Source organism: Astatotilapia calliptera, chromosome 3 (assembly GCF_900246225.1).
Source record: "Astatotilapia calliptera chromosome 3, fAstCal1.2, whole genome shotgun sequence".
NCBI lineage: Eukaryota > Metazoa > Chordata > Actinopteri > Cichliformes > Cichlidae > Astatotilapia > Astatotilapia calliptera.
In genome coordinates, this window is record NC_039304.1 from 4,703,933 (window position 1) to 4,724,991 (window position 21,059).

The window sequence follows — 21,059 nt, forward strand, 5'->3', positions numbered from 1 at the left end:
ACAACCCTCCTGCAATGGGGCAAGAACAGTGGGAAGTAAAAAGTGTGTGGTCCCTGATAGCTACCAGTGAACACAAATGCCCTATGAACGAGCAAGCATCACATATTTTTCTTCAACGAAAGGAAAGTAGACACACTCCTGTACAGGCACACACATGGACACAGGCTGCCTTATCTTGGTAATTGGGACGGGGGGTCAGAGCGGCAGGCGTAGATAATCATGGCTGGGGGACATAATCTGTTTGCTGCTCCCCGCCCTGCTTTTTATTTCTCTTCTCTCCCTCCCCATCAACACACACACAAACACACACACACAGTTTTGTAGTCTATACACACACTCAGCCACCTCTCATCTTTTTGTGTGTGTGTAATGCAGCACCATGCATGAGATATTTTGGATGTGGCTGTAGGAGGGCTGTTTTGCTGTTGTGTCAGCATGCAACCATGTACTCAACTGACTACCAGACCCCCCACTTACCACTCCCCAATTCCTTCCATGCACCAACAAAACACATCCCTCCCGATTCCACAGTTCCTAACAAAAAAGTGACTCTGTCCTCGGAGCTCCTGCACACAGGGCGAGTTACTTTATGGAGTTGGGAAATGTAGTTTTGAATCAGAGAAAGGCACATAGAAATATAGGCAGTAGCTGTAACAAAAAAAAATGGGTGGGGGGGAGATGAAGAGGAGGATCACGATATAGATGTCTCCTTGTATTTTTATCTCTGTTTTCTGCTTATATCTTTCCATCACAGCCATCTTTGCTGTTAGCAGATGGCTGCCATTTAGATGGCATGCATGCAGACACAAATGCACACACGCATGCACAAAAATACACCCAGCTTTTCATTAGATCTGCAGCGATAGGCCTGCGCTCCTGTGAGTCACAAAATATGATATCTTAAGATAGGAGCCAAATGGCATTATCGTCAAAAGAGGTCTTATCCTGATAACACTGAAGAGCAAAATAAAACCCCTGTCTCTTGCCATAGAAACAATATGAACTTCTGGAGTCTTATGTAACTATTTCTGCTACGAGCCTTTCCTCTTACAGAAACAATATCATGTCCAAATGGATCACTTGCCCCAGTTGAAGAACCCTTGGCCCTCCTGCACACCACATCCCACCAGAGTAGAAACATTGTTTCAGCTTCCATTCCCACATTTGCTATATGTACATAATAGCCATTTAGTAAATGGTGCTTCACCAATGCCTGCAGAGCAGAAGGATATAAGGCTGTCTATCCAAACTCACATGTATAATCTATATAATATTGTGGCTCAGCCAAAATACTCCTTCCAATTTAGACATCGCATAGCTCATTTTTAAACAAGACACTTCTGCATCTGAAAGTCAATGAAGGTAGTTAACACAGTTACCAGTCATGAATCATAAAATGGCACCCCTGGGTTTCCGAATAAGGCGTCATTTGCATAGTCTTTACCTCTGTAAATTCAATTTTCACCACATATATGAGACATTTGTGGATAGCAGGGAGCAGATTTTGTGATTCAAATCTAGTAGTGCTGCATTCTGTTGCAAAAAACAAGTATGTAATGTCACTGAAAGCATTTTAAAACCACTGAACAATAATTCAGTTGTTTATGGCCTCATCATACGCTGAGTGGCAAAATGAAATTTCACGAATTATCTTTTTCCTGTGAATTTGCATAATTATTTTACTTTTCTTCTGTGCTTCTATTTTTAAGGTCGCATGATGTTGTGAAAGCAAAATAATAGATTTTTCAAAATTAGTTATCACCCATGTCTGTGGCCTGCAGTCGTTCGGTTTACATGATTATGTATGCATTGTATATATTTTAACCAAATCCAAAGATAATTTAAACAGGACATAATTTAAATCATGTGCCCGTGGCTGTAATTAATAGAACATAGACTGGTGTGTTCAGTACTGCAAGATAAACAAGCAGTGCATAAAAAAATAGCACATCATGAACTATGTACTCAAATCTTTGCTCTGCAAGGCTATTTCCAAGTGTTTTACCTGCCTCGTGCGTTGTTTTATTGACAGATATATGATTACTTAAATTATCTATTTGGATATTTGCTCATTACAATTCTGTGACTATGTTAGTATTTCTCCTGTATATATTTGGTGTGCAAATGTACTCTTTAATCATCTTACACCAACAGCAGTGTAAAATGTGTTTCCCACAAGCCCGCTCTTCATTTCAATTAAACAAGCACACCTGTTCAACTTCAGAAGTCAGCTCGTCAAATTATTTTTTAACAAACTGGATATTTTTCAGACCAAGCGAGCTACAGAAACCTGTAATCAGAAGTATTCAGTTTGCAGAACAATATCATTTCTGCAAGCCACTAATAAAGAGCAATGTTAGTTTTAGCAGATTACTAATAGGTTCAAGACTTTAGCTTTCAACAAAGCAATGACCATATATATATAAATTTTATGTTGTTTTTGTAGTGAATTTGCCTCTTACCTGCACTTGGAACACTTTGGGACGAGTGCCAACACTGGAGTCTCTCTAAGTAAAGACTAAAAGGTCTGTTTGCTTTAATACTGCCAAGTTAACTACTTTGGGGAACAGATATTTTATGCAGCGTTTGAAGTTGTGGCACTTTTTCTAAAAACTGCACTACTTCAGTGGGTGTGTAATTTCCCACACTTTATAGTAATTTCACAAATTATCCATACAGCACATTTCCTTACTTTCAAATGGAAATCAGACGGTCATCATGCAGTGCACTGCAAAGCCCACACTGAATTTTTAAAAATGCAATAGATAAAAATGTGACCTGCATAATGCAGAACACTTTTGTTCTGCTCCTCCATCTTTCAAGATGTACTTTTCTTCCTTTATTTTATGTTTTTTAAGGCACTGCTAAATCATTTCTAATGCTGTGGTCTAATAACACTGAGGATCATTTCCCATCACTTTGCACACTGTGTCCTCAAACTTCATTAACATTTCTAATGAACAAGGCATACTTATGAGAGTGGTGGCAGGAAGGGCTGTGGTGTCCTGGAGATGTCCCCCGCAGTCCAGACAGCAGTCGACTTGAGTAATCAAGTGTGAAGGTTGTGGGGAGCAAACAGCCATTAACCTCCCAAACACAAGCCATCATCACAGTCTGCAGAGGACCGAGGGGAGGGGGTGTGTGTGCCTCTATTGGTGTGTGAATGGGAGCAACTGCCAGGGCTGGTGAGCGTTGTATAGAATTGTGTGTCTGTCTTTTATTGCCATTTGATGAATGGACTGGATTGTGCGTGTGTGTCTGTTTGCAAATTTGTGAGTGCACAGCACGTGTCTGCAGGGGTAGAGAGCATTTTGCATGTGTGAACAGATGAGTGTCTACAACAGTACTCTGAGCGTGTTTGAAGCCTTGACCTCAGCCTGGTCAACAGTCATTTGTTTGTGCCTTGAGACTTATACATATATGCTTAAGCATCCATAGGCATTTGTTCTGATTTGCAGGCGACTCAGGCCATGTATCGCACTCTGTCAGCCTATCCAGCATGATCTCAGTGCACATTATTCCCATATGGCGATAGAGTATGACTGTGCTTGGCATGCTCAGGCCCATGACCGCCTGTTTGACATGCCACTGTGTCGGCTGGTGATGCCATGCTGAACCATCCCATCTGCTCCAGGCTATGCTGGCACAAGGGAGGGCTCATTAGAGGGAAACATGAGGAAAAGTGCACTGAACCTGTGGTTTGGAAATGCATGGCGTCCAAGACCTCCTGAACTACTCCCCCCAAAATGCTTCTCAGAGAAACAAGGGAGTGATGGAGAACCAGGGAGTGTTGGTTTTAAGTAGAGAGTAGAAGAGCAGAGACAGTGGATAAACCAGTTACACAATAGTTCACTTACAGTTGAAGTTGTTGTGTTGTTTTCCTAATGTCAGTTCATTCTGCAGAATAATACTTAAAAATACTGTAACTTGGTTATGTTTCAGGGTCAGTCACAAAAAAAATGATTTGTTAAAGACAAGTTTAAATACACATCTTTTCAATAATCACAGGATACTGTATGTGAGTTCCAAGTGTTCCGTTCAGAGTTGGATGGAAACTTTAGCAACAATGTGTCAAATACAATCATGGGAAAATGCTTTCATAGCGTCCTGTGTGAAAAAGTACACACTGCTTACTAAGAATTCAGAAGTTAAATAGGAACCAGGTGCTGCTGATTAATTGCACTTGACTAACTGATCATCACCAAGTGTGAGGATCTCCAAAGAAGCAGAAATCCTTCCAATAAACAGAGCTACATCTCGAACTCTACAGGCCTCATTTTCCATCTTAACATTGCGCCTCAACAAACCACAAACCACGAGACTTCTGAACTTCTGTTCGTTGAATAGACGAGGCCAAAGTGCAGACATTTGGTCGTAATGGGTAGCAGCATGTCCGGTGAAAAGCAAATACAGAATAACAGCACAGACACCTCATTACAACTGTCAAACACATTGGTGGAGGGGTGATGATTTGGGTTTAAAAGAATAGAATAAAAGGGTTCCAGTTTCCCCAAAGTTCAGGCCCTAACCCAGCTGAAAAGCTGTGGAGGACTCTTAAGAGAGCTGTGCATGAATGAATGCCCACAAACCTCAATGAACTGAAGCAACATTGTTAAGAATGGTGAGTCAGGATTTCTCTACAATGAAAGAAAGAAACTTAGATGCAGAAAATTATCACTTCGAATTATTGCTGCTGCAGGTAGTACGAGAAGCTACTGAAACACGGGTTGTATTTAGTTTTTAACAGGACTCTAAATGCTAATTGTAGCTTTGCTGACATAAAACAACTTTGACATTTGCTGTTAAAACTGAATTTGGCTTCAGTACTGATTTGGGGGATAGCTAATATAAGACCAATTACATTAGCATTTCATATTATCGTATGTGATATATGCGTATGGTTCACGTGTGATTACATTTATTTGTGTGCAAGTATATATAATGTTAGGCTGTGAGTGTGGGTTTTAGAACACAGATGTGCAGTATTTATAGGATTTGTTCATTTGAGTGGGAAGTAGGCTTTCAAATGTTTGAACTTAAGAGGCACCATGCTGAGAGGCTCTGTTTAAAGAAGAATCAATATCAAGTCAAGCAGATTCAGGGGAGCTGCAGTTCAGGGGGATGTTTCAAAAGCAGCGAGTTCGGGAGTTTAGGAGTGTATGGAGATTTCTAGGTAGTAAAGTCATTTTGGGGGAAAGACAACACAGTTAAAGGAAAAGGTTTGTTAGAGAGCCAGACAAGTAAGCAAAAGAGTGAGAGAGAGGGGTGGGTGGGTGGAGGAGAGTGGAGATGGGAGTGGGGGTGGTTCCTCTTCATTACCGACAGTAAGGAGCCATGCCAGGAGCACAGATGGCAAAGGAGAGAGGGGACACGGGGTTGGCACTAAACTGCGAAACACTCTAATGCACCGCACACATTGGCACACTCAAACCATCATAAAAAATATGTAAATCTAACAAATAAGTCCTCAAAGCTCAATATGTTTTCCAGATAATTGTGATATAAAGTACAGGTGGATAGACACGAACATTCGCGTACATATCGCCTCCTCCTCGCTTAGGTCACTTTCAAACACACAAACGTGTCATCAAATTATCCCGCGGCGCTCCTGTGCCACATTCTTGGCCAGAAAAAGAGCAATGCTGACACAGCATCCCGGTCATCATCTTCTGTCCACACACATATTCTGCCCTCTCATTGCCTTCGTTCCCCTCACCACCGCCAACGCCATAACCCAAGGCCTGAATTAAAATTTTAACAGTACTTCTTTGAAAATGGGTTGGTCTTACTTTCTTTCATTCTCTCTAACGGTTATCCACCCAAGCTTACACACAGAGATCCCAATCATCCAGTTAGAAGCGCCGGCCTGTTGTTGTACAGTATGAAAACAGGACAACATGTTTGTGTGTGGGAGATGTAGCTATTGTGCACAGCATGTACCGCTCTCCTCTGCAAGGTTGAACGGAAGCGTAAGCTCTCACCCGCTTCTGCTCACTCCCTCTCTCTCACTCACAAACACTCATACACGCACCTCCCACAAATGTAGGAAGGAAGAAGACCATGTAGTCTCAGTTCACTGCCTACGGTACACCTAAGAAACACCCACCAGCTTCTCATTGTTACAGCTGTAACTACTTTGGTGCACGAAAATCAATCTTTTAACACTAGCAACAAACCTGTACACATGGCTCTATATAGAGAATGAGACATCACAAGGTGAAACTGATCAAGTATACTGATTGATTGCTATTCCTGCACTGGCTAAACCAAATATTTCTAAAAGCATTTTTGGTTTATATTGCACTTTTATATTGTCTGCTTTGCCTTTTTCTTTTTTATTATTCTTAATAAATTGGAAAGCATTGCTGATCAATAGGTGGTGATTACAAGAGCAACACTGGGCTTCATCTGGTTTTTGTTTATTGTTTATTTAATAAGCTCTCGGTGTAATTAAAATTAATTAATTAGTTTTCAGTGATAACTTTTTTGTACTCGTGCTCTATTTTAGTCCAGTTTGGTTTAACAGCTGTAGTGTTACAGCGATGTTCATGTTTTTGTATAAGAGACTAAAACAAAATAGCAGGTCTGAATTAAATTGGTCTTTGTATAGTTATGCATTTAAATACTATTCCAAAAAACAACAACAAAAAAACCCCAGAACAGTTTCTGTTTGTTTATTTGGCTACAGATAATCCATCAGCAATTTGTTCCTACCTGCAAACATCCCCCTTGTGACCTGTGTTCAGGCACTGTAGGCAGACCCACAGGCCCCAGTACCAGCATGATATGTAGGGCACATCTGTGGCCTGCACTTTGGGTCCACATGGATCCCAGTGGGACAGCCCTTAGTATGGGCTCCCCACACTAAGCAGAGAGTAGCAGCATACCCACAGTATACCTATATACTTGGTGTGGACTCCCCTACCCCTATTGTTCAGGGCACACATGTGCAACATGGCACATTACTGCCACCAGTTGGATGTAGTGTACATCAGAACATTAATTGGAAAAGAAAAGTAACTTCATCAAGTCAAAGTAACCAGATAGGTGACTTGGCAGATTTTTAAACCCTTCATTCCTGACAATTGCTTGACGATAGTCGAACATGTGAGCCACTTCACTATAGAGTCACTTGCCCTCAAACACACACAAAGGAAAACTCAAATCCTTTCAACCAAGATAGTCGATCATACAAAATGGAATATGTCTTTTGCTTCTTGAGTTCTTTTGCAGTTTATGAACAAGATCCAGTTTCACTTTTTATTTCCTTCAGGTTTTCAATCAATCATCTTCTCTCAGCCTTGTATTTCTGTCAGTGTATTAAAAAAATGTTCTATAGTTTCATTTTCTTCAGTAGTCACAGTTACAAACATGCTTGTGCAGGAACACAGTAGATAGGTTATCAGTAAGCTGTGTGGGCCTGGCAAACTCAGTTATCCCACGCAGGGCCCATGTAGGTGTTCCTACACAGGGCGGGCAGCAGTTTTGCCCTTTGGAATCCCAGCATGGGTTTTTATTGGCAAACCCATTTTGGCCAAAGAAAAATGTGATGGGGGGCCTTTCAGGGTAAAAGTGCTTCTGGCCCGCCTGGGCTAATTCACAAAGAGGCCAATGGAGCCCCATCTACATGTACTATGGGCAACCCACAGTGGGTTAACCACAGAATTCCCTCTTAGGGTCCTAAAAGGGCAAAACTGCTGTGTTTCCCACATGGGTATTCTGTGGTCTACTCAAAGTAGACTTGCATATAAAAATCCACGCAGGGAACCCAAAGGGCAAAACTGCTGTGGGCCTTGTGTGGGCACACCCACTTGAGCTCCATGTGTGATAAGTGTGGGTACAATCCCAAAGCTTACCCACACTTACCCAAAGATGAAAGGCCTGCACTAGTATCTTTGAAGGGTTGGTGCTTTTTCTGTACATCAGTAACTAAAACCCTTTTTTTTTACCCATAGCTATAAGGGTGCTTTTCTTTTGTGATTTAAACTTTTTTCATCCTTTCTGTTTTACTTGTTTCACCTTCTCGCTCCCATTTATTTTTAATAAGTTTGATATTTGCTTTTGAGGACTCTTGGAGGCCCCTGTAAAGCTTTGATATTGTTTTATGCCTGCTTTCTTGTTTATGTATTGATAGGAAGACATTTAATATATCATCCGCTTTGCCCAACCCTTCCCTGATAATTTTATTTGCCTAGTGCCTCATTTATACATATCTTTAAAAAAAATCCTCGGTCTCCAAGTTGTAATTTCTTTTTAAAATTTCAAAGCTCTGTAAAGTTCCCCTGTGTATAAAATAGCTATAGGCTGTCAGCCTTTAACTAGTCCTCATAAATCTTCTCTGTTGCTCTGTTGGCGGGCAAAATCTGAGTCGTATTCATACCAGCTTTGTATTTTCACCTCCAATTCATATTTTCTTATTCCTGAAATTTTTTGAAAAAGTCAACTTTGTTCAGGGACTGTTATTTGTTGAATTATCGCTTAATTATCAAATTTACTATGTTATCATTGCTTGCTATCACTATTTGGCTTTTTTTTTTGTTTTTAACATTTAGAGAAATTTTCATTTAAATATGAGAGGAATTGTTTATTTTCTCCTAGATCTCTTAGATTGGTATGGGGCAGCAAACATAGGTAGCTACTCCTGCTTAATAATGCCCCTTAGTTCATTTTAAAAGAGGAGGATGTATATCCTTTTTACCTACCTTAAAACTCCATATTCCCTTTCACAGTTCTTTGCATACTTGTGTGTGGGAAGGAGTGTGAACACTGGAGTGTGCTGAGCGCACAATGTGCTTTACCAGATGGGTGCACAAAGGGGGGTTGCCTGAGGTCTATCACCTGTTAGTGAAATGCTAATCATGAACATAAACAAGTCTTACACTCACACACACACACATATATGATTACAGCACCTGTCTGTCTTGCTAAGCAGATTTTTCAATGCCCCTCTTTACCATATGAATTCGTGAAGAAGCCAAGCATTACAATTCCCCCTGGTCAGCACTGGTTTCTCTGGCTCTGTTTTCTATACCACTTTGCATGAAAAATCAATTTCAGTCATTTGGTATCCACGATCTTCTCATTTTCCATTCACTCCCGACTGCACAAGCCCCTCTGAGTCTCCCTTGCTCCGGCTTCGTCGGTTCAGTGACACAGAATCAGCATTTTCCTGTTTTTCCCCCTCAGAGTGGGGCTGCTGAGCCAAGAATGAAACAAATGGCAGTGAGGTTCTTTCTTGAGCTTATTTTAATTAGACTGTAGTCCGCTGTTAGATTTACCTTTTTCCCACGAGTGCTTGCAAGTGTGTGCGTTTATGTGAATGCATAAATTTGTGCATGGCTTTGCAGAAGCTCATGACCTCGAAAGTCCAGAGCAGTAGCTAGTCAGGGTTGTGCTTTCTTCCAGGGAATTAAAATCACAGAGCTTAGGCTGGTATTCGCCTCTGTATCCCATAGTTAAAGACAGCACATTTTGCCAAGCATCATAAAATGATATGATTCCTGGAGATTTAGTCTTTGGAGCTCAACCAAGATAGTAGCTCAGGTTGGCCTGGATGGTTGGTTGAGTGATGAGATAAAAAAAAAAAAGTGGTGCCATCAGGGAACAACATTATCCTATAATACACGCATTGCATTTACATTTATTTTGTTATGTGATAGCCGATTGGGGACTTTTCAGTGCTACACTGATACTGGAACATAAATGTTTTGCTACATTTGATGTGAATCCTGTAGCATTTTAGTTGTTTTTTTTTTCTTTAATCTGAGTAGATCGGGGTATAAGCTGTCTTGTTAGATCAGACACACCATCACAGTCAGTTGCCCCTAGACAAATTTGACCCTTTAACTCGCAGACGCACCCTGCAGTTGCGCCTGACCCCTGCAATCTCAACACACTAACTGCATATGCTCGAGCAACCCCGATAAACGGCCTCTGTACGCTTCTCTGTACGCGTCTCTGTACGACTGCATGACTCATTGCTGCTTTCATAGTCGTCCACTGTTACACCAGCAGCAAACTTACTGCCTGTAGCCCTGTGATGGTGTGCTGTGGCGTTGTCATTTTGGCAAGCACATTTGCCCAGCAAATCTCAGACTGGCTTTGCTCCCTCTGGCCAGACTTTGGTGCACTGGTTGACTTAATAATCATGCCAGAAAGCTTGCTTGGTATACTATATATAGCCATTATTATTTGGAGCTAATTCTATGTGACAGCTAGATGTTAACAGGACCACACAAAACTCTGACACTGTGCAAAATGCAAAAGAATCTAAGTGAAACATACTGTGTTTAATAAAGGGGCTTGGAGTCGTGGTGTCTGTGACAAATATGAACAGGGATAAGAAAAGTCATTAGGCAGGGCGAGATATTCAAACTGTCAGATTCTTCTTCTAGCTACACATATTATCAGTGGTCTAAGAGATATTTGGACCTCTACTATTTTGCAAAGTAAGAGAAAACAAACATTTTTCATGTTTTATTTCTTGATTATCGTGTTGTCAGCATTGCTCGCTGAGTGATTATAAGCTATTCTCTCATAAGTTGCCGTGATCAGAGTTTAGACAAAATAATTAAACAACTGTGCTCAAGTACTTGCTGTTGCACCAGCAGTCTCACAGCCTGTATAGAGGCTGATGGCAACAACCTGCAGCCATTGGCTGAGGACCTGTGTTGCATTGATCCGATTGCATTAATCAAGGTTGTTTACAGAGAGAAAACAGCAACCAATGATGGATGGCTGCTGGTAATTACGCAACAGCCCACAAGCATCACACCTCTCACTAATGGTGAGCTGACACAGTCAATGAAAGTAGTCCACAATCGTAGTTATTTTTACTCTTTTCAGTGCCTCTGGGATGCATTTAGAAGCTGTAAAGAAAAATGGCAGGATGGAACAAAGGAATGGGAGAGATAGAGGCACAAGGAGCTTCTGTTTATATGATCACAGCCCTTTGCCCCGCTGATCAAGACAGAGTAAGAACGCACAAGTGGCAGAATGAGAATTCATTTCATTTTAATAATTGTCAGCTTCTTCATTAAAGAGCCCTCTTCCCCTCCTTGTTTTTTCACCAAGGAGTACTTCTCTCAGAGAGTGGCTACATTACCAGCTTAGTGGCTCATTTAACCCCATACTGCAAGTCCTTAGTGTTGCTGTTTGCCTTGTTACCTGGGCAGTGAAGTAAGGCTTTACTTAATTTAACTGCAAGCAATATCACCACCAACTTCATCACAATCGGTTTGAGGCAGTCAGTGTTCTCCAGTGATGGGTTTAGGATCAGGACATTAAATTCTTTCAAATTTTAGTGAAAACTGAAATGAAATGTTAATTCACTGGCACCTAATGAGGTAACATTTACATATCTAGATATTTACTGTAATTAAACCTGGTGATGGTGACATTTTAAGCATTCCCCAGTGCTGTAGCTTTACACTAAAAGGAGTAATACGTTAAGAAGAAAACACAAGTTGACATTTTATTAAAAAGCAGTCAAAAAATGTCATTGAACTTGACACTTACCGTAATTGTTTTTTTAAAAACACGTTGTTGTTTTTAACATTGAATAAGTTTGAAAAATTGAACAGGGTAGTGGGACAAGGAGGGGGAGCAGCAGTGAGCCTTTAGAGCTACAGACAACAATCTATACGTCTCCAACTTCTCAGCAAGGCTAACAGCTCTGGTCACAGTGCTCTTCATTTTGGGGATTCATGCTGTTTGTAGCATAAAATCAGATAATCACCGGTTACAGACTTAACCCGTCTTACCCACATAGGTATTAAACTACTTTAACTGAAAGCCTTTTTATTTTAAAATCAACAAAAGTCAGCAAAACTCGTCTTTAACCTTTGACAGTGGACTTGCATCCCCACCTTATCTGTGCTTTCCCTTCAGTGTTTCCAACTTTGACCATACAGCCTAACAGGTCCCTGGCTGCACTTTCACCACCTTCTGCCCAGAACTTTTTGTTGCTTGGCTAGCCCGGCCAGAGGAGCATACATTTTTCCCCCCATTGTTAGAGGTATTATAGCCAAATGACTCTTGCTGTGTGGGTAGCGGTGGACCTGGCTCTCCTGTGGCCTGTAGAAGCCAGGGAAAATAAATATTACATGGACTCCATTCTGAAAGTGTAGCTGTTCCCATTCATTTTTGTTGTACTTTTCTAACTTTTACACTCTTACATCAGCCAGCCAGCTCTACTGCAGCTCTGTTGCACTTTTTTTTTTCTTAGGTTTTTGTAGGGCTCTTTTTTTTCTTTCTTCGCTGTCATCCATTTTCACATTTTATCTCTGCACTCCTGCATATCTTTGTATCAGCTTTAATTTCTCTGCTTGCAACTTTCCTCCACACTTGCTTTCTTTGCATCTATATAGCAGCCTCTTCCTTTCACATATGAGGGATCAAAGTGTTTCTTTCACATTTTATGTAGCCAAAGGAAAAAAAATAATGAAAAAACAATATAATGAAAAAGGGACAGGGGTAAATGGGAAAACGGTTCTCCAGTGGGCAGTGTGTGTTCTTGCCAAGTGGGGCCATCAATTGATGGTACATTCCTTTTTTTCCTCTAGACTAAATAATTTCACACAGAACTGGGAAAGGGACCATCATATTTCACCAGGCTGTACTACATCATCCACTCGAGCAGCTGCACACTCCAGCTCCAGCCGGCTAACTAATCAGAAGCGAGGCAGTGACCCTGGAATTGGTGTGGGGCAGCAAATATTAGACTCAAAATAAGCAAATCATCAGTGCTAATGGTGTAAGAAAGCCACAATCTTTTGATGTCATCGTGTCTCTATTGATCTGCCTCAATGGCCCTCAGTCTACTTCAGAGCCGCCTAAAAGAATGGATGAGACTGGTGTCTTTTGGCTTTCTACTATTTCAGTGTGTCCTGCTGCCACTGAGGTGAAAGTTTCCCATCATTATATTGTTGTTGACAAAAACTCTCTTCCTTCTCTCCGATCATTGATTATAATGATCACCCCAGTCCCACTACAGCTAGACCTTCATTTAGAGTCTGAATCCATGTGATATAAGGATTTTACTTTTTTTTGGCCATAGCCTTTACGCTTATTCATCTGTATTCAGTCCACAAAATTTGGCACTGCTCTTCCACACAACGTGCTCCTACCTTAACTTTTAGCGAAGAATAAAATCAGCAGATCATTGCTGCATTCATAACAGAATAAAAACCCACACTGTTTTTCTGCTGCCGGTACCTCACGCCAGCAGTTTTTTCTTATGTTGAGGAAATCAAGCTCTGTCATTGGCAGCTTATAAATAGCCTTCTCCCCACTTTGAAAACATTCTTATGTAAATATTTCTCTATAGAGCATCTTAGCAAAACCATATGCCATTCCACAAAACTGTGTATCCTTTAGTGGTAGAGCTGAGGCGATGAGAATTGGGAGTAGAGAAATGGAAAGAGAGAATTAAGGAGGAGAGTGGTGGAGGGAGGTTTTAGGAGTGAGCAGTTAAACCACCTGGTCACATCGAGATGCTTTGTGAAAGCAGGACATGCCTTCATATAATGTCTGCAACTCAGCATGTGTCGGGCTAGATATTCAGTTCCTTTCATGCCTAGCATAGTGAGAAAATCAATAGCACGAATGTGTTTTGCAAACATGCAGGTTTTCTCTACCAACCCTGTCACCTACAGTGTGTGACCTGTGTGTGTGTGTGTGTGTGTGTGCTGGGGGGGGTGGCTGGGAGGTGGAGGTGGAAGGAAGGTGTTTGGGGTGGGGGTTGGTAGGCGCACACATCATCTCTGCTGTGCTGTTTTGTGATTTTAACTCCCCCTACAACAGGCAAAGGACCCGAGACGCTGTTCGCGGGGCAGAAGCTGAACGATAACGAGTGGCACATGGTGAAGGTGGTGCGGAGAGGCAAGAACCTACAGCTGTCTGTGGATAACGTCACAGTGGAAGGTTAGTTTTGATTAGGACACTGAGGATTCATTTGGTGTGAGATGCTGTAAATGAGCGTGGTGCTGCATTCTCAAATCCACGTGTTCTGCTGATAATGTATGTACAACAGGCTCACAGCAGCTGTTTTGCTAGTTGTCATTAAAACATCTGATTTGAGACATAAAGGTGACAAATTAGAGTTAAAATGAATGAGACATTTTTATTGTTGAACTCATATTTAGAGATAATGGCAATTCAGCTGGCAAGCGTTTATATTACAAATAATGCTAAATTTAAGATGTTTGTACCCAATTCCCAATCTCCATGACAACCTTCCAAGCATCCCACAGTGACTTACGCTATATCTAATTTTTAAAGCCCTTAAATGCCAGGTACCTTAGCTGCAAAGCCTGGCAAAGCCATAAAAATGTATAAAAAGCAAAAGGATACATACATATTTGACGCTGAATACAGCCAGAGCTTTTTTGGGGATTGCTATTTTACTTACCACGAGTGAGCAAGCCAATGAACAAAGTTCAAAGAAATTGGTTCTGCCTGCATCCAAGAGAAGGATAAAAGGTCAAATACAAGGTGGCATCAGAGCCACACATAACATTGTGGCCTCAGGCGAAAGGATGGGAGGGCAAAGGCTGAGCGAAAAGGTGAGTTTGAGTGTGTGTGGTAGATGCAGAGGGGGAAAAAAAGAGTGGGCATGTCGAGACCATTAGTGAAAATCAACCCTGTGAAGACTGACATTATTCACAAACTAGTGCCTGGGAAAGAAAAAAGGAAATGATGCCAAGAGATGCCTTGCAGGCTCTTCTGGGTTTTAGTAGGGAAAGGATTTTAATCTGCAGTTTACCAAGACGATTACTCCTTATCTGTCCTGAAACACAACTGTATTGTTTAGCGTAGATCAGCAATATAACTGATTACTATACTGTAAAGATAATAATAATAATTATAAAATAAATGAATAAAGGCTAATAATAATGAAATATAGTACCATCTGCTAATGTTTTTTTTCTTTGTTATCTTTGTTATCCACAATCTTTAGGCCAGATGACTGGTGCCCACACACATCTTGAGTTCCACAACATTGAGACGGGCATCATGACTGAGCGCCGCTTCATATCCGTGGTCCCCTCAAACTTCATTGGCCATCTGCAGGGCCTGACCTTCAATAGTGTGCCATATCTAGACCAGTGTAAAAACGGGGACATCTCCTACTGCGAGCTGAATGCCCGCTTTGGCATGCGCCACATCATTGCGGATCCGGTGACATTTCGAACAAAAGGCAGCTACTTAGCATTAGCGACGTTACAAGCGTATGCCTCCATGCACCTGTTCTTTCAGTTTAAAACCACCACGCCTGATGGCCTGATGCTCTTCAACTCCGGAGATGGGAGCGACTTTATAGTTGTGGAACTGGTAAAGGGGTGAGTTTTACTTGGGTTTTTCTTAATTGTCTAAATCATTTTATGTTTTTTCATTATTGTATGCTATGCCTAAAAAAGATGATGTTGCTTTTCCCCTGCGCTCTGCAGATTTCTGTCCACCAGCCCTTGTTTTTACATAGAGCACATAAGCACATATATTTTCCCCACAGATCAGTGAGTCATTTAATGCTGCTATGAATCAGACTGGGCTCGGTGTAACTTAGTTTAGAGTATGTTTGTGAGTAATCATAATCAGTCATCTTAAAAGCTCAGCTGAAAGCTTCGCATGCTGTAGCTTGTTAGTGGTTGGTCAACAGGAAGTAGAGATATCTGGTTTTTCTCAGGTTGTTTTTTTTTTCTACAAAGACTTGACAAAGCCATCACAACCCCAAAATAAAGTGGCTGGACTTGTGAATCTTATCAACCTAAAAGCTGCTTATAATTAGGGTCTCCAAAAGAGGCTTTTGGTAGTGTTTGTCTCTTCCCTTGTGCTCTGAATTCGGCATCATTATAACACAAAAGCCTGAGCTGCTTCTACCCTGAAAAGACAAGAGGCTACATAAAGGAATTGGACTCAAGGTAGAAAAAAAATCACATACCTTGAATGAAACAAGCACAATAGCTTTAACCCACAACACAAAAGACAGCCATATTTGTGTGAAGGAGGGAACTGTGCCACCTCATCTGCCTGTGGCCAAGCACAGAGTTTTAGACAAAGTAGGTATCTATATTTACATGTTTAACCAGCCAGAAAAAACTCCAAAACAAATCACAGTTTCCAGGTACAGTTACATAAACGGTTGGTATTTTCCCCCCAAAAAATGTTCTTACAGCATCTTGGAGCATCTTTTAGTGGAATAAAAAGTGCCTGAAACAAATGAGTTTGTTTAACTCGTGCACCGCTGTTGAGTTACAAGAGTTAGGAACACAGTCCTAATCCTGACGTCTTTCTTCAAAGGTACATCCATTACGTCTTTGATCTTGGCAATGGCCCGTCGCTGATGAAGGGCAACTCAGACAAACCACTCAACGACAACCAGTGGCACAATGTGGTGGTGTCCCGGGATGCCAACAATGTACACACACTCAAGATTGACTCACGCACCGTTACTCAGCACTCCAATGGAGCGCGCAACCTGGACCTCAAAGGTAACAGCAGCACTGTAAAATCTTCCAGAAAACATTGGCACTTGCAGGAAATAACTATCCCAGTGTCATCCTTGGCCTGTCCCTTTAGTGTTGTTGGAGGATGGCCATAAACACACGCCAGCTCAAATCCATCTAAATTATAACCACTCTGAGCATCCCAGTGGCTTTTCGGAAAGGACTTCTGCATATTCATTGGTTTTCTTGAGGATTCCTTTGTTTTTGTGGGCATGTAGCACAGTTCTGGTTTGATATTCTTGTTAAATATCCATTTTCTTTCACACATATTGCACAAAAATGGCTCCAAAATCCACTTTGGTTGTGTTACCAGGTGCGTTTGTTTTTTGTTTCTTTGTCCGGGCATATGTGATTAACAGAGAAAAATAAATCTCTCTTCATCCTGAGCTTCATGTGTAAATATGCTGGCCAATCAAGAGTGGACAGTGGTTGAAATAAAAAGGCTGTTTGCTTTAAAAGGTGATCCTCCTTGTTCAGCAGGAGGAGGGCAATAACACTATCTGACCTAAATCCAACATCACACAACAAAAAGAATCATACCAGAAACAATAACTGCTCATCGCTTCTTGTTTAGACTGAAGATTTTTAAAAAACAAAAACACATAGTGAATTACTTTTACCCACAAAATAATGAGCTTATGTGATGGAGGCACCTTTTACTACTTTGACTTTTTAAATGTTGCGTCTCTGTGAATCCGCTCTAAATAAAAGCCTTCAAAGGAAGGCGCTCGGCAGTTCCACAAAATGTTTTACAGCATGTGAATAATATCTTTGGTCTGCTTTAAGAATGTCAGCAATCAAAAAGTAACACGCACTTCTTGGATGTAGGGTATTAACAATGGACAGCAGAGGATAGACTGCCGTGTGACCACGGCTAGACTCTTTCAAGTGCCACCATGAACGCACATTACATTTGACACTGGAGGAAACGCTTTGATTTTGCCAGTGTTGTGTCCCAGAGCTTGGAGTGCTCCTGAGGTTACAGGGAATTTTTGTGTAAGACACATCAGAAGTCAGGGTGACTCACTGGGCACACTGATGTCTGTGAGGAGTCAAAAGATCAAAAAGCTTTTTTTGGGGGGAATGATTTATTCACAGACCCTTACCCTTTTTTCCAGTTTTGTCCATTGCAGTATGCACAGTCCACCAAAACAGAATAATCCTGTGGCAGTCTGTAGAGGAAGACGTATAGAGGAATGGGAAATCCATATCTCCCCATGCACTGCATGTATACAGTATGTCTACTGTGCAGTGCGAGGCGAGCAGGTTGGATATATTACGAGTGAGATACAGAATGAGACAATCCCATTTATATTCCTATAGTTTACAAATTATTTACATTGCATGTGTTTGCATGTCTCCTCTCTGTGCATGAGAATTTGCTCACAGAGTGATCATTGTAAATATAGCTGCAACCAAAGCACAGCTGTTGTCTTGAATTTGTGTTTATGGCCTTTTTTTCAAAAGATGTGGCAATTTTCTAAAATTAGTGTTTTTAACAGTGCAGAACTGGCTGCTGCTCCACAAAGTAGGCTTAATTAGCTGCATTTAAGTCGCTATTGCACACACGCTCTGTTCTGTGTTAAAAACAGAAAAACACAGAGTTTATTTGAGAATTTGTTTAATGAATATTCAGTATGTATGAGTGAAGACATGTAACACCATGACACCCACCGATACTTGTCAGAATGCAAGCGTGTGATGACAGCATGGTTATATTAATCTACACGTGACTACACGTGGCTGTCAGATGAACTCTTCTGCAAGCAATACAACTACTGATTATGCACTGAAGTGATACCAAACTGTACTTGATTCTAATAATATGCTTCCAACTGAACATACAAAGACAGCTGCCCAGCACAGAAGTATACAGCAACAATGGCACAATTTGCATATTCAAAATTACAGACACCAAATTGATTTTCTTTTTCTTAAATGGGGCAGAAGGCATCTTTTCATTGTCCAATCAACACATTCTCAACATGGCTGGGGAATAACCCTCCATCTGTGTCGTTAATGTCCATGCTGCTGTGTTCAAAATCTATGTATTTTCAGGGTTCCTTTTCTTTATTTGAACAATTCTTGTCTGCAGGGGGTAGATATCGAAGCAGCTTGGTGCTAGTGGGAAGAATAATGGCTGTAAATATCACTTTAGAGGACTTTTGAGGGGGTTAGGGGATGTCTCTATCCTCAATTCACTTGTCTAATTGGGCATTCAAACACAGTAGAACCACAGAGAATATCTGTGACAATCCTCCTGACAAAATATTGCGCTCAAACACTGTAAACACGAGAACAAACCACCAGGGCTAAATGTGTATAGTTTCATAGGTGATGAAAGGCTCTCGAGAATTATATATATAAATATATATATTTAAATTTGATAAACAGAATATGTTTTTCCCCTTTTTTTATATACTCGTGTTACTTTTCAGTGGTTACACACAAAGCTGTGTTTAAAAAAACCAAAAAACCAGACGAAATAGCAACAATAAGACGTTCCTCTCAATCTCTTTGCTTTGCTTTAACACCATTTCAGTCTGCATTTCAAAGGGGGAAAAAAAATCCAATTCTCCAAGCTTTATCTGTGTAATTGCACAGAGAAAATGGGGAAAATGGGTTTTGTGCTCTCTGTCTTCCTTTCCTTTGTTTTTGGACAGGCAAAAAATCTTCAAGGCATTCCTCTTTGTCAGCTAAAGTATGATGATGGAACAACACACACAGTCTCCCAAGGATAGCACTGAGCAGTTTTGTAGAGTAAAAGCAGGTCTTAGAGCAAGACCCGTTGTGATGTATGTTCAACATACATCACAAAGGGAATACGGCTGCGTCAGTTTTGTCAACATACTGCAAGTTGTTACCATATTCTTCTACTGCAATAGCTTGTTTTATTCTAGGACATTTTAAAACTATTATTATCATATGATGGCATATGATGGAAAGACCCAATAATAAGGTCAAAGAGAACACAAATCATGATGAGCTCAATATGATATCACGATGAGGGCTTATTTATGGAACGTGAAATTACACATTTATTACTTGTTTAGAATATATAATAGATAGGAAATTACAGTAAAAACAATGCAACGATTATTAATGGTTACAGATTGGTTAATAATTGGTTTGCAAACAATTATGTGGATGGTTTGAGCCCCAAACCTACTTGGTTAGACTTAGTAAGATCAAAGTTTGGGGTAAAATAATAACTATTATCATCACACATGAGGGTCATTATAAGTATTACCACTAGTTTTGTCCTATATAATCAAAAGACACAACGGAATTAATTGAAACAGTTTGTAGAATCTTTGGCTTCGTCTTGGTGTAAATTGTTATTGATTACTAACATGCCTGCAGAGTCTCTGCTTTGATCCAATAATTAATTATTAATTATTGCTACAAAATTAATTACCCCAGAATAAATAAAAATGTAAAAAAGGATTTTCTTGATTAAACACTCGCTTTATTCTCTGCAGGAATTTCATTTGATGCCTCATGCTGTGAGCGCTCCATTTGCCTCTTTCCATATTTTCCATTTTTTAACCCTAAATCTGATGGGGTGTTGGTCTATCCCCACGTTTCCTGTTTGAAATGTTTCATCTCTTAACTAATGCTGTTTTTGAGTCTTCAATAATGACATATTTTAAATGTCACAAGGTCTAACTGATATCATGTTACATTACTAATTACCTCGTTCATTTTCAGGCTTCACTATAATTATATTAACGAGACTATCACCAAGACGACAGCCTCCCCCTGGAAAGATAACAAGAACAATTAGCAGATTCTTTCGTTGTGACAGGAAGCTACAGGGTATACATGATATGTTTTCATTTCGCTTGCACCAACAACACCATTTGGGGTGGACAAAGGCTAAGAGACCCAATTTGTTTATGCTAATTATGGCAGTTATCACAATTAATTTAACAATGATATGTTGATCGTTAATTCATTAGTGCTATATAAGGACACTTACCGGTAATTAGTTTTTCACTAAAGCCAATGAGAATATGTGTCCTTTGCTACATCCTGTACACTAAATATACACATTTTTACTACTATTGTAGCAGTCATACTGTTGGATGGAGATCCATTCTTATGGATGCACGGAAATGTACTTTACTAAACACATGGTAGTTATTACATATTAAAATCTCAGTTATGCATTTTGAATTTTGGGAGAAAATTATTTAAGTTGGGAAGCTGAGCTGCCTTAAACCTCAGCACTAACGACAGATTTCATCAAAATAAAACAATAAATTCTTAAATGTAGGTCATTTGACTGGCGCTACTCAATTTGAGCACTCGAAGTGCTTTCTTAATCTCTCTATCATACACCCAGTCACACACAGATTTGCACACACAGCATTGTGTTCAACTCTGGGATCAGTAGGAGCTGCTGGGGATTGATCCACTGACCCACTCCACCACCTGAGCCACAGCTGCCCCAATACGAAGCAGATGACTGCTAGTTTAACTTCAGGCTGACTGTTATTACAGTGATGCTTTTTACCTCTTTTAAATCTGAAACTGAAGTGAACAGTGCCT

The 21,059-nt window shown here is 40.5% G+C and overlaps 1 protein-coding gene across 8 annotated transcripts in view; it reads left to right on the forward strand.

The window, feature by feature from the left end:
- Window positions 1–21,059, forward strand: part of nrxn2b (neurexin 2b) — a 700,882-nt gene that overhangs the window by 364,966 nt on the left and 314,857 nt on the right. For all 8 annotated transcript variants that reach the window (XM_026160309.1, XM_026160315.1, XM_026160297.1 and 5 more), the window contains 3 exons: window positions 13,804–13,923; window positions 14,960–15,341; window positions 16,300–16,490. In XM_026160309.1, coding sequence (XP_026016094.1) covers window positions 13,804–13,923; window positions 14,960–15,341; window positions 16,300–16,490 — 693 coding nt within the window. The remainder of the gene's footprint in view (window positions 1–13,803; window positions 13,924–14,959; window positions 15,342–16,299; window positions 16,491–21,059) is intronic.